Source organism: Antrostomus carolinensis, unplaced genomic scaffold (genome assembly GCF_000700745.2).
Source record: "Antrostomus carolinensis isolate BGI_N321 unplaced genomic scaffold, ASM70074v2 scaffold11476, whole genome shotgun sequence".
Lineage (NCBI taxonomy): Eukaryota > Metazoa > Chordata > Aves > Caprimulgiformes > Caprimulgidae > Antrostomus > Antrostomus carolinensis.
Window position 1 is genome coordinate 75 of NW_010323978.1, and position 27,766 is coordinate 27,840.

The 27,766-nt window shown below is 43.1% G+C and overlaps 2 protein-coding genes across 2 annotated transcripts; one reads left to right on the top strand and one right to left on the bottom strand.

The window, feature by feature from the left end:
- Positions 1-837: 837 nt before the first annotated feature.
- On the top strand, positions 838-2,519 carry DUSP12 (dual specificity phosphatase 12; the record flags this gene model as incomplete). The annotated part of the gene is made up of 3 exons (XM_010170775.2): positions 838-934; positions 1,566-1,752; positions 2,358-2,519. Coding segments are annotated over 3 exons (446 nt in total), but the record flags the coding sequence as incomplete, so codon positions are not given.
- Positions 2,520-4,758: 2,239 nt separating this feature from the next.
- Positions 4,759-26,218, bottom strand: ATP6V1A (ATPase H+ transporting V1 subunit A). Its single transcript, XM_010170774.1, has 15 exons — positions 26,120-26,218; positions 22,534-22,628; positions 20,687-20,815; positions 18,565-18,779; positions 17,711-17,848; positions 16,948-17,099; positions 15,870-16,032; positions 14,425-14,533; positions 13,505-13,627; positions 13,302-13,416; positions 12,094-12,157; positions 11,132-11,335; positions 8,909-9,003; positions 7,530-7,701; positions 4,759-5,567 (listed from the first exon to the last, which is right to left on the bottom strand). The coding sequence occupies exons 2-15, from the start codon at positions 22,613-22,615 to the stop codon at positions 5,475-5,477; spliced, it is 1,854 nt and encodes a 617-aa protein (XP_010169076.1). The 5' UTR covers positions 22,616-22,628; positions 26,120-26,218; the 3' UTR covers positions 4,759-5,474.
- Positions 26,219-27,766: the final 1,548 nt, after the last annotated feature.

Sequence of the window (27,766 nt, forward strand, 5' to 3'; positions counted from 1 at the left end):
TCAAAGGTGATTGAGTATTGCCCTGAAAGCATCCGAGCCTTGAGCTGGCCTGGCAGACCTTCACGTCCTGCTGGTCCTAAAGAATTGCAGCTCATCAGTGGGGAAAAAAGTGTCTTCAAGAGGTCCTTGAGAAATAAGATCCATAAGGAACTGTTCTGGACCTTTAGCATTTGTGCATTTTGCTAGTTTGATATGTTTTGTGATTTTTTTATGTACCTGGCTAGGCAAACTTAATATCCTTTAAAAAGAAGTCAACAGAATAAATAAATAAATAAATGCAAAGCTGAGATAAAGTTGAAATCAAGGTATGAGATAAACTTCCGTACTTTAATTTGCAAAAGGTTGGCTGTAGCAGACCTGTATGCGTATGTGTAATTTTATAATAACAATGCACAGCTTTTTTGCAAGATCTCAATGTTGGATATTCAGCATGACAGTGCTCTCTCCCTTTATGTGTCATTCTCCTTAGCAGTTCCCATTCGTAAGCACCCTTTCATTAGTGTGTGCACTAAAAGATTGGCAGAACTGTTGCGACTCCTCCTCTGCCTTTACTTTCTGTTCAAGAGCACAAAGCAAAATGCAACTACTTTACCATTGCTAACGCCGAAGTCTGGATCCCAGTTCCTTGCTATAAGCAAATCCCAATCTTAGGTGTGGTGGGATGAGGCTCTGTCATGTTTAGTTTGCCTAACAGAACTGGTGAGTGGACAAATGAATGCGAATAAAGTGGCTTTTGCATGTTGTCACTGGGTCAGAGGCACGGCGCTGGCTTGTCCCACAGAAATGGATGGTGGCTGTGTTGATCTGATTCACAACTTCGTACTGACCCCTCTGCAGAACTTCAAGACTTGCCCCGAGAAGTCTTTGCTGTTGATCCAACCAGTACATGTCAGACTCCAAACACGGAGGTTCTCTACAGGTGCAGGAAATGCAGGTACTGAACCTTTAAATGTCTCCATTAAATGTCATTTGGAAATTGACTGAAGAGGAAAAACAGGCTGTGTAAATCAATGGGCATGTCATTATTGTCAGGACAGGGATGAGCTCTTCCCTAAGTTTCCACACAGCGTGTGCCGCAACAAATTAGACAAATAAAGTATCATCTTATGAAATAACAAAACTTTTGTTCTTGAAGTTGCCCAGCACTTGTGTAGCCTAACCTGCCACGTTTTGTAGGCAGGCAGAATTCTGCTTGGCTCTGTGAAGCTGCTTGCTCTGAAACCATAACTTGACAGAACATAACATAACCAAAACCATAGTTTGTTTTTGACAATCAGGTTCTCCAGAAGAAACCTCTTGTAGATTTTGGGGATTTACTATATTTTAGCTACCTTTTATGGATTACTTAAAGTGAAATTGAATAATCCTACTATTTCCTAGGCGTAGGTTTCTTCAAGTATATGAGAGTAGATTTAAAATTGTAGTAGGTAGGAGTTGTTTAAAAATACATCTGTGTAAGTGAGAAGCGTACAGCTGCGGGCCAGCTATTTTCTGTTGCCTGTAGGTTGCCCCAGTGAAAACCCAACTGTTTTACTGCCTTTTTCCCCCTCTGTTGCGGAGGGCAGGCGCGCCCTGTTCCGTAGCTCCAGCATTTTGTCCCACACGGAAGGAAGCGGACCGACAGCCTTCGCCCACAAGAGGGTAACGGACTCTGCTCAGCTCTGCGGCGATAGCCGTGAAAGGTGTACCTCTTACTTCACCGAGCCCGTGCAGTGGATGGAGCCAGCATTGCTCGGAGTAATGGAAGGACAGGTGAAGGGGAGCGTGTGCTTCGTTTTGGGGATGATTTTTTTATTATTATTACTATTTTTTTTTTGCAAAGGCAGAACAAACTGTTTCTGTTCCCTGATGCAGAAGCCCCCACAAGGACCTAGGTGTCCCAGCCTTTCTGGCAAGAATTTTGCAGCTTATGAACAGGTTCTTAAATGTTAAATATCCTTTTATAAGGAAACAAGCTGGTGATCTTGCTGGACTGAGAACACCAGCCAGGGTGCTAGGTGGGGTTTATCTGCTGGTTTAGTGTGAGAAATAGCTTGTGGGACTTAGAAAAGCTGTTGTGGTCTCAGGCTGACTGAGGCTTTCTGGAGACTGGCAGAAGTGTCCCAGAACCACACCAGGTCCAAGCAGCTGCATTTCCACCCTCGTTCTTCCACCCAGCACTGGAAGCTGCTTGCTACCCCCAGGGCTAAACAGCCATGCCAGTTCCACTTTTTTGCCTGTTTTTCAGCCCATTTCCCTTCTATGAAGTGTTACAAGGGACGGAGCTGCTTCCCACAACGTAACATACCATAGAAGGACATTTTAAATAGACCTACATCTGCGTGCACCTTAGACCGGGTCATGTGTTTTTCTTGCAGCTTCTGTGTCCCAAATGCACCTCGAAGCTGGGCTCCTTCAGCTGGCGGGGTGAGCAGTGTTCCTGTGGCCGCTGGGTGACGCCAGCCTTCCAGATCCACAAAAGTCGAGTGGATGAAGTGAGGACGCTGCCAGCCCATCATTTCCAGGCTGCCAACACCTGAACTCATCCCTTCCCTCCATGGATTTCTGAATGTCCACAGAGAACTGCTGGCTAGTCTGTGGTTGCCAGGAGTCGGCTTGTGACTTCCACCTTTTTGTAATGCAGTGGAATTACTTGAACATCTGCTCTATTTAAGCTTTCTGTATCTCTAATATATAAAAAATAGTAAACACTTCCTTCAAAGAGCTGTTATACAGTGGTCAAATATGGACAAATGGGCCTGAATGTGAGGTTTTTAGTACATTCTCACTTTATCTATTGCTATTTACAGAAGGTCTCGACTCCTTATTTAAAAGAATTACTAACCATTGCTTATCTTCTGATCTAGAAGTTCAAATCAGTTTGTCCAAAGCCCACAGCTGAGACTTTAGGAGGCATATTCCACAACAGAAGGTACGCGGCAGGGAAATATTTTAAGGCTTAGTGAAGTGCCATAAAATGGAACCATTGCAGTTGTTGTGTTAGAGTGCATGGCAGCTACTACCAGTCAGAGACAAGTTCATACTTAGAGTTGTATTACAATAAAAGTAGTTCTAAAAATCTCTACCTCAAGAATATTTACTAAATTGTGACTTTTCCTGTCATGTAGTATTTGAGGATGTGATGGAAGCTGTACTGGAATAGGAGAATTGAGGTAAAAGGTCGCTGCCAGATTGCTGCTGACAAGTTTAGAGAGATCTCTAAAATGAAGTAAGATTTTAAGGAAGCACAGTATGTTCTGTACAGCCCTGTGGCACAGGGTTGGTTTGACAGAAGAAAACGGGACAGAAAGACCTACTTTAAATCCATTTTATTCTCATTGACTTCAACATTTTTTTTTTTAATTTTTTTTTTAACACAAATTTCCAGCAACATACATCATGAAATATACAAGATAAAGTAGGTGGTGGGGTTCTGCCCATCTTTTCATTCCTCCCACAGTTGTGGAGGGAAGACTTGCAGGACACAGTGAACATCAGAATTTCAACACTAAAAACAGACACAAAACAAAACAAAACAAAAGACCAAAAATATATATGAAACTGTTTGAACTGGTCACACTTCAGGGCCAGGTACAGCACAATAAATATTAGAACTGCATTATCTTAGACATCTTCTGTAAAGTTTAGAACATCTTCTATTTAAAGAGATAAGAGCATCTGGTTTCTAGCATGAAATGCTACATAGTACAGTGGTGAACAGTACAAACGATGAGGAATCCAGCAAGGGCTTGAACGGTGACTACTCATTCACACATGCTCATTGGTAAAATAAGCAACGTACACCAAAAGTTTAGTGAGCTGTAAACTTAACCATTCACTACCAGAACATCAGCTGGAGGAGCAGCTCCTTTAGGGAGAACCAAAACTAGTGAATCCCTTTAAGCTTCAGCTGGGCTCTCCCTGACAAACAGCGAGCTGATACCATAATGGAAGCGGCAGCGTTTGGTCCGTAGCGCGAGATCCCTTTGCGTCATTCCTGTTCAAAGCTGGCAGCCGGTGGAAATACTGCGGTGCAGAATTAACACTTACACAGCCACGCCACTACCACGGTGTCATCAACAACGGTGACTGCTTCATGAGGGCAACGAAGTGGCAGATGTCAGCTGGAACCCAGCTGGGGACAGAGTGCTCTGTGGCAAAGCAGCTCTGGCTGCCACCTGATGCTGGAGAGGATGCCAGCGTTTTTCTCTCTCACTGGTACAAGTGCCAGGCTCCTGGAGCTGGACAGAAAGGCTGCTCTACGCTCATTCCTCATCCCACACTAGTTCTGACAATAAACAAGCCCAAGACACAGCAGTTTTCGGCTGCCTGACAGAGTGCTTCCAGAGCACAGAAGACCAAAGTGGCTGGTTTCTCTTGCATTGTAATCAACGAGGCAGGAGTAAATAAATTTTCTACTTTTCAACCTTCCCCCCGTTCATCCCCCGCCCCCAGAAGTGTAACATCACACATTCCTCTTGCTCGAGAACTGGGGACCTTCTGTGCCACTGCCCAAGGGGCCACGTGAGCACAGGTGGAGGAAGAAGGTTAAGCACACACCTTCCTTTCTTTAGCGTGACCTGGGCACTGCGCTGGGAGGCAGACAGAGCACCACCGAGGAATGACCGTGTTCCTGGTCCACACACGTGGTGGCATCACCGTAACTCGCTACGCACGTCCTGCAGCACACGGCAGCAGTCACGAGCTTCACAAACTAAAGCAGCCGAGTGTCATGAAATTTTATGGGGTGAGTGGGAGGCAAAGAAGGTAAAACTGCTGGAAGCTGAGCACCTATGGCTTTGAGTTTAGCTGATGCCGAGTCCAACGGTCCGATCTGTCTTATGTAGGAAAATAAAGCTCTATTTCACCAGTGTACAAAAGTATACTGGCTGCTTGTATGTGCTCATCTTCTAGTTAGTCCCTTCTTGGAGAGATCCATAACTACCACATTTCAATACCAACAGACTAGCTGAGGGTTACAGAAGGGACAGAGCAGTGAATTTTTGGTTGTATCAGAACATGGTCAAAAAAGTCTGTTCAAGAATAGGGAGTTCTACGTCATGATAGTCACTTAGCAAAGTGCCAGATGTAAATGCCCTTACCACTGCCAGCTCCAAATGTACCGTGTGACTGCACCAAGATCTACCCCTCCTCTGCCAATACAACTCAACTGGTTCCGTCCCAAGGTGAAAGACTGGTTACCCAGAGAGCTGGGAGAGGGAAGGTGAAATTTTTCCCACCCTAGAAGTGTACAACAGCATTTCCTCACTCAGCCAGGCCCATTCACACATCACTCGCCATTTCAGACACACAAAGCAATGCCAAACACAAACTAAGAGGAATGTTTTGTAAGGACACTCTCCGAGGATGAATAGGGAAAACATCGGGCTATTTATCATCTCAAGTACTGTTGCATCATTCTTGTAAGGTAGGGAAGCAGAGGAGTTGAGATGAGGAATTGAGAGGACAAACTGGAGTGGTCACAGAGGTCAAGTCTAGTCTTCCAGACTTCGAAATGCATTCTGCATATCCTCAAACAGCTGAGCATAGTCCGCCTTGATTTTTGTTTCCCCATCTTTGACAGGGTCCTGAAAGACAACACAGCAAACGAACAGATCCGTCAGGAAAAGCCTCGGGTACTTCAGCCAAGCCCTGCTTTGCCAGGGCCGTCATTTCTTGACCTCAGGATTAACGTTTGCTAAATGCAGAGCAGGCATTAGAGCTCCATCTCCGCCTCCTGTCTGTCTCACCAACAGCCACAAGGTTTGAATCTCATCCTCCTTCCACCTTCAGCTAGCAGGCAGAACCGATACTGGACAGAGACTTTTTTTGTGAGCAGTGTTTACTGTATTGAAAAGCGACTGATTTGAAGAGGATTTAATAATACCGAGGGTTTTAGTTGATGCTATGCTATTCAAGAGCTGCAAGGATTAATACCAGCTCCCATCCCCAATCCAAATGCAGTAAGGATCTTTGTGACTCAGAAATGCTGTACTTTTTGGGGTGCATGCCCTATAAATGCAAGAGTTACTTGACCATCACTCGGAGGTCGCTTGGTTTCAATTAAAATCTCATTGTGCAATCGTAACAAGCTGCAGAACATCTCTGTACAGCTTCATTTTCTCAGAATACTTTTCATGAAAGACAAGAGCAAAAAATATTGACAATCAGCTTTGCTCCGAGGCTGCAAGGCCTTCCCTGCAAGAAGCATTAACCGCTGGGCTGTGCAATCTGTTCAGTGTCTTCACCACTCCCCTCTCCCTCCGTGCTACGTTCCTCTGGGTCAGTGCAGCTCTTGGGAAACACAGAGGACTCACATGTGTGGGTGAACTACTCCTTCACTGTCTCTCCAAAGTACACAGACCACAGGACGTTTAAATTCTCACACCTTTTGGACTGTTCCCCAGGAAATAAAATTGTCCTTCCTAACTATTACTGTATTTGAGGGCTGGCTTCACTTAACACAGTCACCCCCGGGATTCCCTTGTTCAGCCACGCTGTCCACCACTCTGCTGTATGTCAGATGTTTTCTGGTAGCCAAGGTTTGTAAGAAGTGTATTACTTCCCCCATCTCTATATAACCAGCTCTGAGAGAAGCTCATGTTCCCAAGAGGACCTTGTTATGTTATTGATGCTTTGCGAATATATACCAGGGATCTGCTTCCTGCAGAAACAAGCCAGTACCCTGCAGGAACAGAATAACTTGGCAGGCTACAACACTTAATTTTAAATGTAATTTTATCTTATAGTACTTGTTCTCGAAAGATTTGCAACATTGGCTTTTAACAGTTACAACAGAATAAGCATCATACTTCACGGAGGAGATTCTTTTGCTACTTCATCATCAGCCAGCACCACAGGTTACTTGTCCTACCAGTAACTGCTACCCCAGCATGCTCCAGATGAGTTTTAGCAACACTGTACTCTAAAAAGACGGCTACTGAAGTTACCCAAAGCAGGTCTCCAAGCCACTTGTTTTCTCTTTAGCCCATGTTGAAGCTACTCCTCCCTTCCTCTCCTCCTGGTTACCTGCCTTAGGCCCTGAAGCCAAACACAGGGGGCATCACTTACTGCAGGAGACTACCATTTCTTTCCTTAACTTCCATTTTAAATACCTCAATCAACATTTCTGTCATTCACTTTTTAGCACATTCCTGGATTTAAACTTTGGGCTCCTTTTATCTGCTAATAGTTTCCTTAGAACATGTTTTAATTTTTATTTTTTTATATAATTTAGTAAGAAAAACCTCCAAACAAACAGGCAAGGTGCTTGTACTATTAATACATGTGACATAAAAGAGACTACTGAAGGTGGGGTTGCCAAGTCTTTGCAGCCAGCACCATCCAACTAGATTTCTGTACTGACCATTCCTGTGCTCATGAATTAGAACCAGTTCTTAAGTGTATTCAAAACGATCGCACAAAGTCTCTGTTCACAGGCCTTTATCTAAGGCAACTGGTGACCACCTTTGAGTAACAGCCTTTTGGAGGCACTGGAAAAAAAAAATAATTCACAAAACACAGAGCAACCCCGTTCCTTACGAACATACCTTGAATTTCATGGAGGTAAGTCTGTAGAGGATTTCGCTCATGTTCTCTCGGATGATGGACCACGTGATCTTATTGTCGCTCTGGGCTGTGGTTTCTACAGCACGGCGTGCCATATCATAGAATGCAATCATATTGGAAAGCATGCCCACTGTTTTATAGAAAGGGCAGAACCTGATGGAACAGAAAAGGATCTGTCAGGCATTAACAGGAGAGGCCTTCGCTCCTGCCTTCACAACAACTCTGAGTTCTCCCCTAAAAGAAAGAGTGCTGCCTGCTTTACTCCAGGTATTTTTGATACACGCTGTTAAAGGTGAGGGACCGCCTCTAATAGGTCCCACATTTTTAAACAGGCAAACCATAGGCTAAGACAATCATCCCCAAGTGAGGTTTCTGAAGCAGCACACAAACACTGGGCTAAACAGGAGAGAACAGGAACCACCACTGTACAAGTCCTGCATTTCAATCTGTGCCAATATCAACGAGAAAGGGAAAACACTAGAGCAGCCAACGGAATTCCTGCTTCCCATTCTGTCCATCACGGGAGCAGGCTTGCTCCAGGCAGCCTGGGATGACCTGACAGCTCTGCAAGTTTCTTTGCTCACAGGAAAGGGAGTGTTTCTCTGACAAGGGCACTCCACACACACAAAGCTCCTCTTTTTAATGGACAGATGACTGCCACAGAAGGTACCTCGTTATACTTTATACAGTACATCATGCTACTTCATGTGCTTCCCTACCACATACAAGCAGACCTGTATGAGTAACCTTATCAAGGGCACACACCATTACTGAATGATGTACATCTAAATTCTTAGCAATGAAGTATTTCAAGACTTCCTCATCTACCTGGGCTGGGGAGCGAGATGAAATACAAAAGGCCCCTTGTCAGGGCATTAAAACACAAGGATAGCATGGAAAGAAGCAAAGCAGACAGGGACAATAAGCACTGCACTAGGGAAAGGATCCAGAAAGTTTTTTTTGATGGGTCAAATGTACTTAAGAAGAATGCAACAGTAACAGAAAGCAGATTCTTGCAGTCCCCCATGCATTGCCAGAATCAACAGGAAGACTTTGGGTGTTTTCTTTGAAAACACAGTGGTCCTGTCCTCCTCAGGACAAGCTATTGAGGAACTATTGGCTAACTGAACAACAGATGAGGGCCTGAGAAACTCAGAGGGTGTGACTGCATTCAGAAAAGGTCTGCATGCCTTGGGCAAGACAACATGAATACACTGTTTGATGGCTGCCTAAGCACAGTTCTTCCATTTGTTTATGGTGAGTAAAATTAATTTCTGCATGGATCCATTTCCAAATCAAACAGCTGTTTGAATCCAGCCTACTCAGGACCAGGAGGGCAGAGCGGCCAGTCAGATCTCACCTGTCATAAGGCGTATAACCATTCTGTTGCAAGAAGTCATCTTTTATCAGCTTGGCAACCTCCAAGGTAATTTTATCTGTTTCTGCCAAGGAAGCCTAGAAAAGTAAAGTACACTGTTAGTTTAGTACTCGAGTCCCTGAGGACATGCTGTGTCCATTATCCTTCAGCACCTGTTTTCTTCCCAACCCCCTAAGATGGCTTCCAGCAGAATTCTGTCTTTTGGGTATTTCTCATTCCCTGCTATAGAACAGGTAATTTAATTGATTGCCAAATTAAGATGGGCCAAACAGTCAATGAGTGTACTTTAAGTCTATCTGATGATAAACAACGGAAATGAAGTTTCCTTGAAGATAACAGAAAAACCACCAGACACAGAAAATACACACAGCTCTGCTATGAATCACAGAATGGTCTGCGTTGGAAGGGACCTTGAAGATCATCTAGTTCCAACCTCCCTCCTGTGGACAGGGTTGCCAACCTGAATGGGCAACCAGGGCCATGAATGCCTCCAGGGATGGGGCACCCACAGCTTCTCTGGGCAACCTATGCCAGTGCCTCACCACCCTCTGGGTGAAAAATTTCCTCCCAATATCTGACCTAAATCTATGAGGCATGTCTCTTTCCTACATAAAGAGGTAAACTCATTTTTACCTTCCTTAATCCTTATGTCCATAGAAGAAAAACTAGAACTCAGCATGCTAGATCAGTAAGTAATCTTAAAGATTTGTTACTAGCCTCCACAGCTACCAATGGGCTTTCCCTGTCTGGCATTCAGGAAAAGGAAAAGGAGCTGATGACAATGCCTGTCATTCTCTGCAGGACAGCCACAACCCTGCTGCACACTGCTGCTGCTGGCTCCGCAGGTCACTCTTCTCTACCTTCACTGTCCTTTTCCTAAAGAGGGTAGACTGAGTTTTAAGTACCCCAGCTTGCTTTCTGGACAGGAAATTTGGACCTTCTTTCACAAGGAGACTAACAGAATTCAGAGTTCAAACAACAACAAAAAAAATCTGATTGTTTTTCCACAATTCCCCCTTTCCAAAGGTTTGTTGCAGTTGTTAGCCAGGCCCAGATTGGAAGACACTCTTAGAGATAACATCTTTGAGAACAAGATCACCAGTTCCAGTATTTTTATTGTGGGAATAATGCCTAGTTACAAGCACAGGCTTATCCCTTCCACACCAAGGAACTGATTCTACCCTGCTCTGTAAACCAATCTTTTACAACATGGTTTTGTAAATAGAAAACTGCAGAAGGCCTTAAGATCACATTTCCTTTTCTTCTTCTAGAGAAGAGAGTTCTGCTAAGATCTGGTGAAAGGCCTCATCCTGATTGGGCAAGAACATCAGTGAATAGGGAGAGGACCAGGAGCAAACTTCCTCCAGATAATTGTAGTTACTGCATGTTACCACACACTGCTACCACCTTGTAAATCAGTATAGCTCACCCGAACACCATGGGATTAAACTGTCATTGCAAGCATGTGCCAGGCACCTGGCAGTTACTATATTACAGCGCTAAGCTGAAACACAGAGTTTTCACTGGGTCCCTTCTGAGAGCTCTCAAGGGAAACTCTCCTGTCCAAGTTCAGCTTTGTCTCCAAAACAGTGAAGTGAATGAAGGACATTAAAGAACGCCTGTAAAATGGAGCCATGTCATGTCATAGGTTTCCACAGAGAAACTAGGTAATCACTACTTTTTAGAAAAAGCAGATACCCCTTCTGTTTCCACAGGGCAGTTTGTAAATGCCAACACCTCTGCTCTGCAGCTGGCAACAGGGTTTCTAATCAATTGTAACCCTTCAGATTACTTCAACAGTAAAAATCAGTTTGCATCCTCCATCTTACAAGGATTACTTCCAATAGAGTACTGTTCTAAGTTGCAGCAAAGGGCATTTCAGCAAGACTAGAACACTGATGCAAGTGGCTGTTTCTTAACTCCAGCATTAGATGTCCTGCAATCTAATTTACACAAGAAAAACAGCATCAAGCCAAGGTTTATCAAATCTAAAGAAGTAATTGTCATTACAAGTCAAACAACATGTAAGAAAGTTGGAATAAAGCACAGTCAGAGGCAGGAGAGCCTGACAACTCCCAGTGACCGTTTGCCTTTTTTGCACAGTCCAACAAGTCTGGTCTAGGACATGGTCAAAAGCCTGTGCTAGCAGTAAGGACATGGAGGACAGCTCATTGACGCCACATTTCCTCACAGCTGGTTACTCACCTTCCCCACAAGCTGCACAATCTCTGCAAGGTCCTCTTCCTCCTGTAGGATCTCTTTGGCCTTTGTCCTGAGAGGGACAAACTCTGTAAAATGCTTGTCGTAGTACTCGTCCAGGGCACGCGTGTATTTGCTGTAACTGATCAGCCAGTTGACAGAGGGGAAGTGCTTGCGTTGTGCCAGCTTCTTATCCAGGCCCCAGAAAACCTGTCAGAAGCCAGAAAGATCAACCCGTGTTCCAAATCAAAACCAAACTGAAATCATTGAAGGCAATTAAAAAAACCCCAATAGAAAAAGCAAGTTTGAGCAACACGGCAAAGGCTATCACAAATGAAAGCCTGAGAGAGAAAAAGAAAGCCTTCCTTATGTTAGTTTAAATACAGCAGTGACTTTCAAATCCACTTCTCAGAAAATGATGCATCTTTTAAGCTGAGCTCAGACTTACTCAGCTTGAGACTCCTGCTGAGGGAGAACCCAGCCATAACAAAGACCATGTCAATACTGTACTCTAATTAAGTGAAGACCTATTAGATGTAACTCCTTTTCACAAAGCAAGGCTGCAATCAGTTGCAAGATACTCTTCTCCCAGTTGGCTGCTCTGAGGATTTTTTTGTGGTTTCAATGCACCTGTTAAAAGTGGTTCACTTTCCATTTCAGCCAAGAGCAGCTTGAAGTGCAACAAAATGGGCAGCAACCAGGAAGCACACAGATATTCCTGAGCAGTCGGCATTGGAATGAATTGCTACCTTCGCTCCCTCTTCCAGAGGGATCTCAAATACATCAGTTCAGAGACCATCTCATAAGGTTGCCTCTTACACCATTAGAACATTTTCCGAAGCGCCCTACAAAGCTGCCTGTGTCAAATCATGGCTCTTGCACCTCAGTGACTGGCACAAATGCAGTAAAGCACAATCACTTCAAGTATAATGAAGTGGACAGAAGAGTTGCAACATCGCGGGACGTACCTGAACAATGCCCAGTGTAGCAGATGTGACAGGGTCAGAGAAGTCACCACCTGGGGGAGAGACACTGAGCAGGAAGAGATAAGGAAAAGTTACCAGAATTGCTTTCACGGTTTGAACTGAAGCACCGAATGAATGTATGACTGCACAGCTCTGTGATCACAGAAATCAGAACAGTCAACATGATCTCAAGTAAGTAACAGACTGCAAGCTTCCGCAGCAGAAAGTGCTGGATGCATACCCACACAGGTGTAATATCAAGTATACCTTGAAATATAGTTATATCAGGGACTGAAAAATAGTTATATCCGTGACTGATTGACAGTATCAAGGTACGATTTCAGTCACTTCAGCTCCAGGTAGTAACTCCAGCTTGGATGATCAAACCTATCTAAATCGGAACAGATTCAGCAAGTGTGCCGAGAGGACGCTGTAAAACACAGTGTCATGATTATTTTCCAGAAAACAATATCCCAATCTGAAATTATTTCAGATATTCACCAATACAATAACCACATCAACTTAATTTGGGCTTGACACCCTAATATATGCATTCCTAAAAAAAAAAAAAAACAATTTAAAACTTTTCCAACCTCAAAAGCACGATGCATTGGTGTATATATTGTGGACAGCAGAACTAAGCAGAGCAAAGAATGGACTCTAGGTGTTCTTGCAGATGCCAGAGGCCCTCCTGAAAATGTGTGGGTGGGAAATGCATTTTGCCCACAGTATGATATACAAATCTATATAGCCTAGAAGAATGTCTGGGGACCACATGCTTTTCACAGCCTATCACAGCTTGAGATACGCTGCTCCATGTAATTCTACTCTATTTAAGCGAGAGAACTGCAATTCATTACACTCCCAAGTGCACACACTGCTGCTTTAACTGCCCCTTCTTTCCTGCTCTGAGAATGGTTTGACATGCTCTTCAGTGACAGCTCTAACAACATTCTTCCCTGAGCCATTTGCTCCAACTGCTGCAAGTGACTGCGATTCCACATGTCACAGGACGACCTGTCCACATTCATTCTTTCTGTCCCTGCACACAATTTAGCAGCAGTTCTGGGTGAACAGAAACTAAATATCTCCATACCCTGCAGCCGCACAGAACAACAAGAACTTTTTGTCTGAAAAATAGGTACTTTGACATACAAAAACACAGAGAAAGAACTGCAGCCAATGCAAAGCAAAAAAAATGCAACACTCACGCTCCAACAATGCTGACACTGCCTTCCCTTTCAGGATTTCCCAGACACTTCACTCTGCCAGCTCGCTCATAGAAAGAGGCTAGACGGGCACCAAGGTAGGCTGGATAACCACTGTCTGCAAACACCAACACACAGAAAATGAGTCAAAGGCTCAGAGTTTGAAGGATGCATCCACAAGACTAGACTGAGAAAAGACTACTCACCAGCTGGCATTTCAGCCAGTCGCCCTGAAATTTCTCTGAGGGCCTCAGCCCATCGGGAAGTGGAGTCTGCCATCATACTGACATGGTAGCCCATGTCCCGGAAATACTCAGACAGGGTGATGCCTAGAATAAAGACAACAGCGCTGCAGGACACAGTTCAGACAGGAATTCTGTGCTTGTATGTTGTCACCAAGATGCAAGTAAGCAAAAAATTTAAATTTGCATTTTGATGGAAATAGACATGGAAAATTATTCTTTCTTCCCACTAGATCACATCCTTGCTGTCATTTTTTTGTTTATTTCTTCTCATTCTCCCCATTTTTGCTTATGAAACACTCTTGCTCATCTTGCACTCTCATGTATTTCTTTGAAGAGACACAGCAATGTCACTGATGTTAATCTTTGCCTCACTGAAACCATGAACAAAGCCTCTTAATGTAAAACGTCTCCTTCCCTTTCAAACTACCAGAATAAAACATGACCTTTTCCCACTGTTGTATCTTAATTATCTCACAACTTCTCATAAAAAAGAATGTAAAAAAAAAAACCTCTAAGAGGCTGCAAAGGACTAGCATGCCAACTCAGAGACTACTATTCCTGCCCATTAACTGGCTGTACTTGTCAGTAAAAAGCAAACAAAAGTGTAGATAATTAACACATGGAGAATTAAAATAATTAATTACATGAGAGCTGGTGCAGCAAGTTCACCTTATAAGAAAACTTTACTCAATATTCAGAAATCATAATTATATACAAGCAAGCCAAATTAAATTAAGATACTTCATGCAGGCCAGGTCTGAAATGGTTGACTTCCAAAACTCAGCAGGTTTCTTGATACTGACCATCTCAGGAACTGAAAATCCTAGAGCATGATGGCATCCTAGAGCACACAGGCTTTTCCAGCTTCCTGTAAATCTTACCAGTATAGATAGAGGCTTCTCTGGCAGCCACAGGCATGTTGGAGGTGTTTGCTACGAGAGCTGTTCTCTTCATGATGCTTTCTACCTTGCCATCAACTTCCATTGTTAACTATAATGCAAGAAAAGGGGAAAAAAAAAAGTGACAGTAGCAAGGTTTTTGGTTATTTTTTGGTTTTTTTACTTCTTGTATTATTTCTTGTATCAGTATACTCTCCTCACAGCTACACTACCAAGGGCAGAAACCAGATTCAAGATTTCAGGATGCTATGCTGGTTTGCCTTCCAAATTGCACACAGCTTAACTCTTCAATGTACATGCTTCAGCATCATCTCATCTTCTGCAATGGGCAAATCCCCAGTGATCTCATTCAAATGACTGATGACAAATCCACTGTACCAGAAGTACAGAGTACAGAAACTCCCTGGAAGCGTTCAAGGCCAGGTTGGACAAGGCTTTGAGCAACCTGGTCTAGTGGAAGGTGTCCCTGCTGATGGCAGGGGGGTTGGAACTAGATGAGCTTTAAGGTCCCTTCCAACCCAAACCATTCTGTGATTCTACATCATCCTCTCTCAGCCTACTAGGCTAGAAGAGCTAAAAATCTGAGCCTCCTGTCATAAATCCGTTAGAAATCAGAAAGCTTTCTTTCCCCATCTACACCAATCCAAGTTCATCTTTGACAACTGGACATAAAACCACACATACAACCCAGGTTAAGCCTCACAAGCACATGAACAACAGAATGTATGTCCTGACATTTATGTAGAATTCCACTTATGAATATCCTGGGATTTACCTTTTTCATGGCCACCTCAGCTTGACATTCTCATCTTGTAACCAATCAATATGCCCAAGCCTTTTACCCTTTATTTTTGACAGTGGAGCTTCAGCCTAATACCTCAGACTGTTATGGCTTCTTTCCCATATATTACAGAAGACTGTGTCACAACTAATTCACTAACATGCAACAACAGGTAGAAGGATTTGTAAACCTGTTCCCCTTTTTTTTTTTGTTTGGTTGGTTTTTTTACTTCCTTCCGAAGGTATTCCAAATTCTTACAAGTCAAATGAATATCTGGTCACTGTTTGTATTACCACCCTGCACCCTGTAAACACAGGTGCTGCATTTGCTGTGCAAGGTTAAGTTTGAAAGTTGTAATTACCAGTGAAAGGTAAGGTGCTCGTTACTGTGCTAAATTACACCCTTCATTTTGGTTTTATTTTAAACAAGTTAGAAGGTACACACAAAAGCTAGTCCAGATGTGTGCTGAGGGGCCACGGAAATCATTGCTGAATGAGTCAAAAGGGATTTTTGCTACTACAACCACAACTTACAGTGGGGAGGCAAGAAGATAATTTCAAGTCACTTTACCAATATGGAATTTTATTCAGTTACAATAGCAAGTCTTCGCAAGAAGGTTTACTCTCCATGAATTCTCCATACTAACCTCAGGGAAATCTCTCAGTACTTCAGACATTTCATTTCCTCGTTCTCCACAGCCTACATAAATGATGACATCACTGTTGGAGTATTTTGAGAGAGACTGCGAGATCACAGTCTTCCCACAACCGAATGCCCCGGGAATCGCTGTAGTACCCCCTTGTACACACCTGAGTAAAGAAAAAAAGGACTCTGATTTGCAAGGAACTCAAAACCAGCTCCCTCCCATCTTAGAACATGTTTTGCAGTAAAACCCCCTAATTAAAAGCAGAGCAACAGGAGTCACGTTCAGTGTTCTGGGTGAGAAGCACAGAGGTTTTTCACTAAACTGAAAGACTGAGGGAATAAACTGCCCGTTTCTTCTACTGACCTTGAAGTACATGAGTTACCTGCTGTAAGGAACCTGCTTTGGCAGGGGGGCAGACTAGATGATCTCCTGAGGTCCCTTCCAACCCCTACCATTCTGTGAGTTATGCTGGTACAACAGCTAGACGTTCAGGCTTGAAATACAGCCATTTTCACAGCTGGAAGTACTGATGGAATGCAAGTGCTAAGAAAAGAATAACTGTACTTAACTGTGCATTATAAGAATAAGTAGCACAGTATTTTAGGACCAAAATGACTGAATTTAGTGTCTGGAAAGTCAGCTGCTTAAATCAGCATTTTGTGTTACAGTTAAGTGCAAGATTTTTCATAAGTGGTGACCCCAACATCATTGGGAACTACACATCCTCAAGACCAGGGAAAGATCCCATTTATGTGTTCAAATGGAGATTTCAAGCTTGAAAGTTCCAGCCTTTCTGTAGATTTGGCATGATTATGCTAAGTTTATGCTTGTCCATTCTTTTCTAGATTAATGCACTAGAACTATCTTGTTAAACTTTTCTCTTTTCAACTAGTAGGTTCTCCTGTCAAATACAGAAATAGGAGGAATTCAGCTAAGTATTTTTTGAGGTTATGCTGTGATACATAGTGAGAACTTGGGGTCTGATTGCTCTTAAAAAAAAAATTTAATGCCTCCTCACCTCACTTCCTCCCCAAAAGAGAGATTTCTTACATACTAGAAAATAAAAGAGAGTACTTACGGGAAAAGGGCATCCAGGACCCGTTGGCCAGTTAATAAAGGATGATTGGCTGGTAACTTCTCAGTAACAGGACGGACTTGACGTACAGGCCAGACCTGGACCATGGTGAACTTCTCCTTCACACCTTCAAACTCCAGCTCTAAGACAACATCCTGACAGACACACCAGACACCTGAAGTAAGCAAAGAGCTGCACGCTACACCAGTATGCAAATTCTCATCTCAACTGCTCTGCACAGCTGGGTTGTTACCACCAAAGATTTCTCAGAACCTCAACACGCTAGAATTCCCTCAAGAGGGAAGGCTCTTTCCACGCAAATTCTCATCTCAACTGCTCTGCACAGGTGGGTGGTTGATACCACCAAAGATTTCTCAGAACCTCAACATGCTAGAATTCCCTCAAGAGGGAAGGCTCTTTCCCATATTTACAATGCTACTGGGGAAAAAATGTGCAAGATGAAGCTTCAACTCAAAATATGCTTTTGAAGAGCAACTGAATTTTACATATTCATAAGACACTGGAGATCCCCACAGAGGTCAGTGAACACGGCACACTGAAGTGCCATTGGGAAGGCAAATACACATAAAGTAACCACACAAGGTCACCACGCAATCCCTGCAGGCAGGGTAGCAAAAGTGATCATTAACTCAGACATCTTGTTACATGAAACACTTTCTAGTTGGCACCAGGCAGAACAGAAAGAGTACATCAACCTTATGAAAGAGGTATGGATATACCAGCAACTGCTGTCTGGGAGACTTACTGAAGTGTCATAGTTTCCTGGAGGAGCAATGTATGTAACTGTGCCCCTGTTCCGTGGGGGTAGCATGATTTTGTGTTTGATTAGGGAGTTTTCATTCACCACACCATAAATATCTCCACCAGTGATGTGGCTGCCAACCTAAAATCAGAACAGGTCTATTAGTCATAAGTGAGAACTCCAGTTTTAAAAAAGAACCTTGACAAAGAACCACATAAAACAACTATTGAGTCTCACACTGCAATTACTCCCTTTATAGATGCGTTGTTACAGCACAGTAGCCCATTTACATAACTCACTACACTAACAGCACATTGCTACCAACACTATCTGGGTTCAGGTGCCTTTCAAGGCTCTGACAGCAGCAATTACTGACTGATGCAAGGAATTTTCCTCACTTCTTCTGTACCTCTCAGTTTAATGTGTTAGGTAGAGAAAGGATAGCATATGCTAACCTGCAGGGTTGGAAAACAGATGCTGCCAAGGGCTAAAACCACGACATTTTCCAGCTCTTCACCTTTCACAAATGTGTGCTGCAGTTATTCGTTTTGCTCAGGTAACGCCTGCTCCTGCTAACGCTTAGTGCAATTCCACCAGCTTCTTCAGGGTTTTGCAAATGCACTAAAACTTTGCAAGTTTCTCATATGCAGCAGCAACACACAGTAAGTCACATCCAGCAAGTTTTGGTGACCCCCACCCAGTCACATACATCACCACCACTTCCTAGCACCCCTTTTTGCAAATTTAAGTACAGCATTAACCATAACTCCCAGCAGTCACAGCCTTGGCACTCTGCTCCAGCCCTAAGCTCTGGGGGTAGAGGAGCAAGAGGGGAAGACAGGCTTGTCAGAACCTACCCGCAAATTTTTGGAAGGCGTGAAGTCCCATTTGATATCTCGGCTTAAAGCTGACACGTTGACACCTCTAGGGATATAGATACTTTTGGTCAGAGCGCTGATGTCCGAGAGAGGCCTCTGGATACCATCAAAAATAGCTCCCATAATGCCAGGCCCCAGTTCCACTGACAGAGGTTTGCCAGTACGGAGGACAGGATCTCCTACAGAGACACCAGCTAAAGATTTGCTGAGGAAAAGTTCATCCAGAGAAGGGGAAAGAAACAGGGCAGAAGGCATCACATTCACATCATCAAACTCTTGAACCAACTTAAAGGTAATACTTTTATTACTATATTACGCGTCATCATTTGAGGAGCATGCAGGCTTTATACTAAACTCAAGCTGAAATTGCTAAAGCAACAAAGTTACTACTCATCCTCCAGAGAGGCAAAGTAAGGGTAAATATTCTGCTTTGTGATCATTAGTTCAACTCAACTATATGGATGAGTTTACTGGAGCACAGGATGACAAATCATCAGGCATTTCTTAAACCTCCAAACCTACAAAACAGGTTTGATTAAGTCAGACAATGTTATGAAATATGTAATTTTTCACTTCATAATTTGTTAGAGCACAACTGTTTTGGCCTTGAGCCTTGCACAGCCTTTTTGACAGCAGCCTAATTTTAAAGGGAGTTTGTCCAAGACCAGCATTATTTCCTCCCTCTCCGTTATCAAGTTGTCTAGTCTATGCACTACCTAAGCTCCAAAGATGCACAATGGACTTCTCTGCAAAGGGACAACAGTTTGGCAAAAGGTCCTGCCAGAATACAAAAGAAATCCGCAAAACCCTACGCAAGACTCAAGAGAATAAACACAAGTTGACTTCCAAGAGCCCTATGACAGGAACTCATCAGGAACTTAAGAGTAAACTACACTCAGACTTGTTCCACTTACTGATGGAAGGCTACTAGATATTACAATGATGATGCCATCTAAAATGACAAATTATTAGGTACAGACAAGAGCTAGTCATCAGTTCGCCATCCAGCTCCTCAGAACAAAGCTTTGGGAGCCAGCACAGGCTTTTTCCTAGCCTCTGCTAGACACATAGAGCCAACTCTTAAGTTTAAAAGAATGAGGGGGGAAAAGAAAAAAAAAAAAAAAGCCGATCGTTTTCTCACTTTCCCGCAGTTAAGTTGTTGGAAAAAACACTGAACATAGTACTGCTTTTTGTGTGCCAAATTGACCCCAGCTATGTTCCACCAGCTGCTTTGCTAAGTCAGGCTCTTAATAGATGGAAAGTAAAATAAAAAAAGATTGAAGACAAATGAGAGGAAAAAGACAGCAGTAGAAATCAGCACGGCAGGGAGCCAAGAGCAGAAAAATTATGTTCGCATTTCAGGAAAACCTTCAGATGCAGCCATAGAGATGATGATGTCTTGTCTTTTCCCTTATTTAGCTTACTGAAGACATCTCAGAAGATCAAGGAAAAAGACTAGTCATTAAAAAAGAAAAGCTTCAGATCGGAGGCCTGGCTTTAAGTTTTATGACTTCTTTTCTGACGTTCTCTCATATATGTGTAATAGAAAATACATTTTAAGTTAACTAGATTTTAGAATACAAGTTGTGTCCTAGCTGGACCAAGATTCTGCAAGCATACTGCAGAAGGAAAAATGTAATCTATTACATCTGGCAAAATACTCTGCTCAGAAGAGGGCATCCTGCTCACTTTATGTTTCCTATTTAAGCATTATACAAACATAGTTTTTAGATGCAAAGAAAAAAAAGCAACAAATAATGCTTGATAGTTTTGCCATTTATGGCTGAACTTTGTCAAACAACTTCCTTAACAAGGAGTTGTAATACTTAAATTAAAATGAAATTAAATTCTAAGATACTCCTCATTTTATTTCCACATAAAAACCAAAGAGTTCTCCTTGGTACACAGCCAAGCAAGATAAGATTTACCTCAAAACCATCAGAATTTACAAGAGATGTGCAAAGCAGATGTTGCTGCCTGCCAGCATCAGAAGTACCAAGAGCTGGTCCCAGTCAGCTTTGTTCATCTTCTGGACCCTAATCACCAGGGTGTTCCTGACTGTGCAGCCTGGCAGGCCCAGAGGGATCACTGCAAAGGATACAAGTTTCTTCGTACACCTGGACAGTTGCCAAGTCACCTTCCAGTCGGATAATCTCCCCCACCAGTTCACTGTGGCCTACTCGTACCAGCTCGTACATAGCAGCACCTGCCATGTTGCACGCCGTGACCACTGTGGAAAGAAGACAGGCACACAGGTGAGCATTTTTCTTGTAGCTCAGAAGATTTACTCATCAGAAGTTAGTAAGGACTGCACAAGGCAAGTCTGGTATTCCCCCCAAATCAGAAGCACATTCTTGATTTCACAAAAGGGATGACTGTGTCAAATGTCACAAATTCTGACATTTCTATTAAAAGCCAAAAGAAAAAGTTTCCCTATACTTCTCACACCGTTCCCTTATGCTCAACGAGGGGACGCTATCAGAACACAGTAGTTCACAGACAATTCACGCCACAATTTCTCTTATCTATCTTGACAGATGGCAAGCGCTTAGGGTTTCAGAGACGTGGTGAAATTTGACAGACGTGTTACATACCTACTTCTCCCATGTGACTAAATTAAAAATGTACATTAAAAAGGCAAAAGCTCACCTGATACCTGGTAGTTACATAAGCCTGTGGCTGGGGACCAGAACTTTCAAGTCACTCAAACTCCTGTTTACCTTGGTAGCATCTGGACGTTAACATAACAAACTATGTCCATGTATAGATCAAGCCAAGGGGCCTGCTAAAGGCAGTACAGACCCTTGTATCTAGAGTGGCAGATGCCTACAAAGCTTTTAAGGAAATACTATTTTGATGTTTTATTTTGTAGAAAAGTGATGTCTATCTTAGGGCACTTAAATTAACCTTGAAAAGATGAAGACTGTTTTACAGCACGTGTAAGGCCTGCAATCTACTGCTTTGAGTTAGATTTCAGCAGGTCATACAAGAGGCTTAGTTGCTTTAGGACAAAATTTATCATGTCTTTTATGTCATAATATCAATCTTGCACATGGCGTTCATGTATTTACACCAAAAAATACATTTTCCACTTCTTGGGAAAGAAAGCTGTATCAGTTTACAATTATTTTTAAGCATCACTTCTGCAGTTAAGGAACTGGCAGTTACAGAACAAGCGTTTATTTAGGTGGACGCAAGTCAAGGGATTTTCTTATTCATCAAATAAGCTGCATTAACAAAAACAGATGGTATTCTTCTGTTCTCACACGCCAATTCCTTCCTTCATCTCTTGAAGAGAATGCAGGAGGGAGCAGAAAAGCAGGTAGAGTCTGCATGTAATCAAAAGCTGGTACCATCAGAGCCTAAATAAACTACTTAAGCTGATGAAGAAGGAGGAAGAGCACTCCTCCTCCCAGATGCACTACCACCACACTGGGCCACCTTCCCTGACCCTTGCAGCTCCCTGCAGCCCACAGTGCAGTAACACAGAACAACCTGACACTGGCAGGGGACAGAGTATTCCAGAGAGAACAGGGTCAAAATGCATTTCAGTGAGAATGGACCATGCATCTCACAGCCTTCGAGAGAAACTTAATACACTGTGCCTGCAGATTTCTGACCAAGTGGCTTTATCTCATCCAGAAAGTTTAATACCTTTTTTTTTTTCATTATTATTATCCATCAGCCTGCTTCTGCTCATTACATCTCTAAATAAGATTAATTAGCGGTAACATCTTGTTAGTATATTTTCAAATATTTTATCAGACTAAGTGATCCTTCTTAAAAAGCCTTCCCTTCCTGGGGGGGGGGGGGAAAAAAAAAAAAAAAGAGATAAAAAGCTCCACCCAGAGCTCTACTATACTTCTCCACTTCACTTCCAAGTTAACAAGATTAACAAGACACTAGATGAAACAGAATCTATTATTTCCTTTACAAAATAATACCTACCAGGTCCCGAGACTCCATGGACATAGCCAACAAAAGCCTCTCTGTCCTCATCGCGGATTTTGGGTAGCTTGGAGAAGTCCATTTTGCCTCTTCAACTGTACAGAAGGAAAAAAGAAATTAGTCAGTTCTGAAGAATACACATATGTAGTAAGTTCCTCCTCTTCCTCCCCTCTGCTCTCTCCTTGTTTCCATTTAGAAAGAATTTTGAACTGAAGAATTCTGAACTCGGTCTGAAGCACATTAACCACACTGATTTTAAAGCTATAGAAAGTTAAAAAGTAACTAATTTAAACAAACAAAAGAACTAACATCCCCTATTGCAGAAACACAGGGCTGGCACATCACTCCATAATATGCTCCACAGAACACTGCTGAGTGAAACAGTTACACTCCAAAAATGCTGTAACACCGCTGAACTATTTTCAAGTCCAATAACAGGATATTTAAACAATGGAAAATCTCTTCTGTCTTCCACATCTCATCTCGCCTCCTTCAAAAGATGGAGTTTTCCATGATTCTAAGTGAGCAACAGAATGTTCTGGGCTGCTTTATTGCCAGCAGTCTCTGAAAAGCAATACTACAGATCTTAATTGTGAAAATTCCATTTTTGCTATCTCAAGCTGCTGAATCAGTGTCTAGAGGAAGAAATACAGATTTTCACAAGCATCAGCACTCAAACATGTGACTCCTCTCTACATGCTTCACAGCTAGATATTATGCGGTCTTTGCTCTTAGTGAAACTTGTGGAGCATTATGGAAGAACTGTGCTGAACAATGGCCAAAAAACCCCAACCTGCAACAGTTAAACACTGACATCTCTCACCAGTAACTGTTCAGGGAGTATAAACAACTGACACAGGAAAAGCTGTTTTAGAAACAGACCTCCTTGATCCCCCCCATTTGTCCTGCAATCAGCAGTTGGGCTGTCCTGCTTCTGGTGCCGATAAGGAGTATTTAATCGTTTTGCTTTGTCAGCCCTCCCCATGCTTTGCGTTACCTTGGCAACTGATCCCTGTTAAAGAACTGTGAGGCAGCTCTCTACCCATCTCCACTGTATCGAGACGTTTATGACCCAGCGCTGGCGAGAGGCGCAGCACGGCAGCGTGCGATGCTCTCCGTGGAGCGACGGGGCCCACCCAGCGAAAGCCCCTGCTTTGGTGATGGGAACCCGTCAGCAGCTGTTTGTTGACACTCACAGCCCTCGCCAGAAGCTTAACCTAACCCAGCACCTTCTGCAAGGCGGCAAATACAGAGGCACACTCAGCCTTGAAAATCTGCCCCGTGTACAATGAGGAAGACAACTATGCTGCCACCCCTTCCACCATCATTAAAGGATGCTTCTCTGCCTCCTGTTTTTCGGGAGCAGTAGGTAGCTGACATCTGCTACTCTTAAAATCTTACGACTGTTTTACAGCTTTTTAATATTATACTACAAATCCTCTGCCCCTCAGCCTCTTTACCAAGCTAAATGTTTTAAACTGATGGCTCTGCTCTGTAAGAAAAGGATCTCCAATGATTCCAAACTTCTGTTTGCCCTGAAGAAATAGCTTCTTCCAGGCTCCACGCCTCCTGGAGTGGCCTGTGTAAGATGGCTACCACTGCTTCATTTCACAGCAGCCAGCCCAACCGTTCGGCGTGACTAAGCCACCACCAGCCTGCCGTGGAACTGCTAACTGCGCTCAGGCTCAAAGGCAAAGTCAGGTATCTGTTAGATCCCTCTGCTCTCCACAGTGATAGTTTATCCTTTCAGCTGCTGGTCCTTTAGGCCCAGAAGACAATTTTAATGTCACTGCTTATTTCTGAAAAGTCTCCTCTGACAACTGGCAAAGGGAGGTCCTCGCAAGGCAATCAGCAGCTCCTGAGCCGGTTCCGATCAGACTGACATAACCACCTCACCTTTTTTTGCTTTTAACAATTAAAAACATTGCAAAACTCAAACACAATTACTGTTCATACTGAAAAAAGCAGCTAGTCTTATAAACCCACCCGAAACATTTACTTCAACACACCAAGATACAGAACAATCGCTGGAGTCCTACTACCAAAATCTTCTACAGAAGTACAACCAAGAAAGAGCTAAATCAAATTCTCACAACTGAATTGGTGATGCTGTTTGGCAATTAGACAGTACAGGGTCCCATACGAAAGAGTCAGTTTACAAAGGCGTGGAAAAACAGGAAGAACACTGGCCAGTTTCAGTTTAAATTAACTTTTCTTCATATCCAAAACCTGCAGGTCAGACAACTACCACTTGAAGCGACTGTTTCTCTTTTAGGGATGCAAACAACAACTTCAGAACAGTCATTCTACAGTTAAAACAGCATCCTGACACCCAGCACCTGCCCCTTGCTCCTGTGGCTGCTCTGCTTCCTCCTCCTACAGCCACCCTCCCAAATTACTGGACAAGCCAACTAAAAGACAATGGGATTCCTCTACCAGCCACCTAGCACCACACCAACAAACCCTGCCTTTGTCTCCATCTTTAGCACCTACACCAACTCCTTTTAAACACGTACCTATGAACTATTCCAAGCGTAGAAGATGCAATGAATTCCACCTCACCTTTCTTTGTTCCACCTCCTATCGCCCCCAAAGTCCACACAGTCTAAAAAGCCAGTGCTCACCCAGCCAAGCTGACCTCTTTTTTCAGGGGCTACACATCTTTTAACACTGAACAGAAATTAAGAAAAAAAAAAAAAAGCTATTTTTGTCTCTGTGCAGTTTTCTTGTGCTTGTGTATTAGCATTACAGATTTTCATTTTGGATGGAAAAGTCCTTGAGGGCAGAAACGTTGCCTTACCTACCTACACTGTTAAATGTCTTCATTGGCAGTACTTGGACAAAACAAAATTCCCTAAAGCACGTCAGAATTTGCTAAATATAACATCATGTGTGTGCACACAGGTCATGCTTACCCCAGAAGCCATGGTAGCTAACCATTTTAGAAATCTACTGAGTTCCTACAGCCTCTTTCATAGGCCCCTCGCCAACACAGGTTATTAGGCACTATCTGCCATCCACTCCTACAAAGCTCACTCGCACACCTACATAGGTTATCAGGTTAATTTTAATTCCCTTATCAGCAAAGATGCATCTTGTATCCTTTACAATTTACAAACAGGAATCTTCCTCATCTTAAAGAGTTCAACAATTGACTTTAAACATGTTTTTAAGCTCTAACATGGTCACAGTATGCCTAACAGTGCCAGAAATCAAAATATTACTTGCTGCAGAATCATCTCTGACTGAAAGGTGATTTATTAAAGTAATTTTACAGTCATCATTGAACAAGAAAGGGCCAGTTACCTGAGTTTTCTATCTTGGTTTCTCCCCAGCACAGCAGTTTGACTGCAGAGTAACCCCTGAAAATGTAACTATCCTGCTATCAATGCCAAAGAAACCTGTTTTCTATTGCAGTTCCTCGGTTTGCTTCAAACATTTGATCAGTCCCACAATTTACACAATGAACGGCCTTACCACAAAGATCTCTTCAAAATTAAGACTCCAGTGAGATTTTTAGAAGGATCCTTCTTACAGCAATGAAGAAAATCCATGACTATTTTATCATACAAACAGAGATTCTTACCTTATTTTGCAGGAACAGGGAGGAACAAAAATCCACAGGCCCAATGAACTAAAGCCAGAATTCAGCAGTTAAGCACAACCATTTACAAAATAATTGTCCTTCTAGTGCCCCTACACAGAGGGATGAGAAAGCCTGCTGCAGAGGGGGAAGAAATTTCTGACACACAGCAGAGGCACAACCACCTGACTTGATGAGTCATCAGTCTCCCTCTCTCCCACCAGCACTCAGGAATGCGGCAAGAGCAAATCAAGCGACCTAGAGCCCAGCTGAACTCCCATCTGCGTCCTCCTTACTGCACAGGGCTGAGCAGAAGAAATTAAAAGAAGCATTCAGCATCCACGTTAGGAACCTCCTACAAAGCCAGGAATCCCAATATCCCAAGTGGTACGTGCTACTGCATAAAAATTCTTGAGAGATGCGTGCTTGCTTCCTGCTGGAATCCGTTTGCCTAGCAGTCCTCCAGCGCAAGATATCTATGTCAGCGTGTGTGCTCTGTTCTGGAAGAGCTTAACAGAACAACCACTTAACAACAGGCTGCACAGGGAGGTGCTGAAGGTGCTGCAATACTAATTGCTTGAGTATGTAAACCAAGTATTGATTCTTGTGGGCCTTACTGCTGCTAATGTCAGAACCCCTTCCCCTAGTCAGCAGAAACACCGATGCGACTGCTCAACACCCAACACTTCAGCGAAACAGACTGCTGTGCCACCTCGAGTGACAGCTGCTAGAATCTGCTGTCGAAGACCGACAGGCACTGACTTTGTCCTGTACATCACTCAGAAGACAACCAGCTATATGGTCTCTCCCCCAAGAAGCTGCATGAGTTGAAGAGCTTTCTTCAGTCTTCACAACTTCTCAAGACTACCTTCGCAAGTTCTAGTATTAGCAGCACATCAAATTGGCACAAAAGCTTGGATACACCCACCAAAACTGTAGCAAATAGCACCAGACCAGCAATTCAAAGCAGCAGTATTACATGAGTAAGTCACCAGTGCTAGGACTCATTCTGCTGGAGTCACTTTGAACTAAGGTCATAGATATTTCTATATCTGAAACACACTGATGTGCTTTGACTTCCTAGGGTAGAAAACCAGAGTAAGAATACAAGCCCTTACGTTCAATATCCAGGAAAATTTAATAGGCACACACAATAAAAAAACAGACAAGTACATTTTCCCAAAATTTTCCCTCCTCCTCTTCTTGGTGAAAACCTGGACGTTACAGGATAGCACAGATCACAACCTACACTGGACAGTTAGCTTAGCGTTGCGGTTGAGTCCTGCTTTAGAATCAAGACTACAAACATCTCCTGTGTCCACCTGAGCAGATTTTAGTACAGTGCATAAATCCCCTGTATGAGGATGTGCTGCAAGGGCCTCATAAATAACAGGATAATCACCACCACAGATTTCCTCTAACCTGGACACCTTATACTTCTTCCAACAGCTGATATCTTCTGGAGAAAGTATTAAAAAAATACAGCACCTATGTTACCAGATAAATGCATAAGTTCAGCACCGTTCCTGCATCTAGAATCTGGGGTATTGTCCCAGCATGCCCAGCACACTTACACAGGTCACTCAGAAGGGAAGCCAAAGAGTATTCCCAGGAAATCTGCTCTTTCATACTCCATAGAGCTATAATTTT

What these genes read in the sequence shown, in the direction of transcription:
- ATP6V1A (XM_010170774.1), bottom strand. Translation starts at nt 22,615, where the DNA reads ATGGACTTCTCCAAGCTACCCAAAATCCGCGATGAGGACAGAGAGGCT. An exon ending in TACTGAGAGATTTCCCTGAG is followed by an intron (nt 14,534 to 15,869) that starts GTTAGTATGGAG and finishes CTTGCATTATAG; the next exon opens with TTAACAATGGAAGTTGATGG. An exon ending in AGTGTCAGCATTGTTGGAGC is followed by an intron (nt 12,158 to 13,301) that starts GTGAGTGTTGCA and finishes CTTCCTGCTCAG; the next exon opens with TGTCTCTCCCCCAGGTGGTG.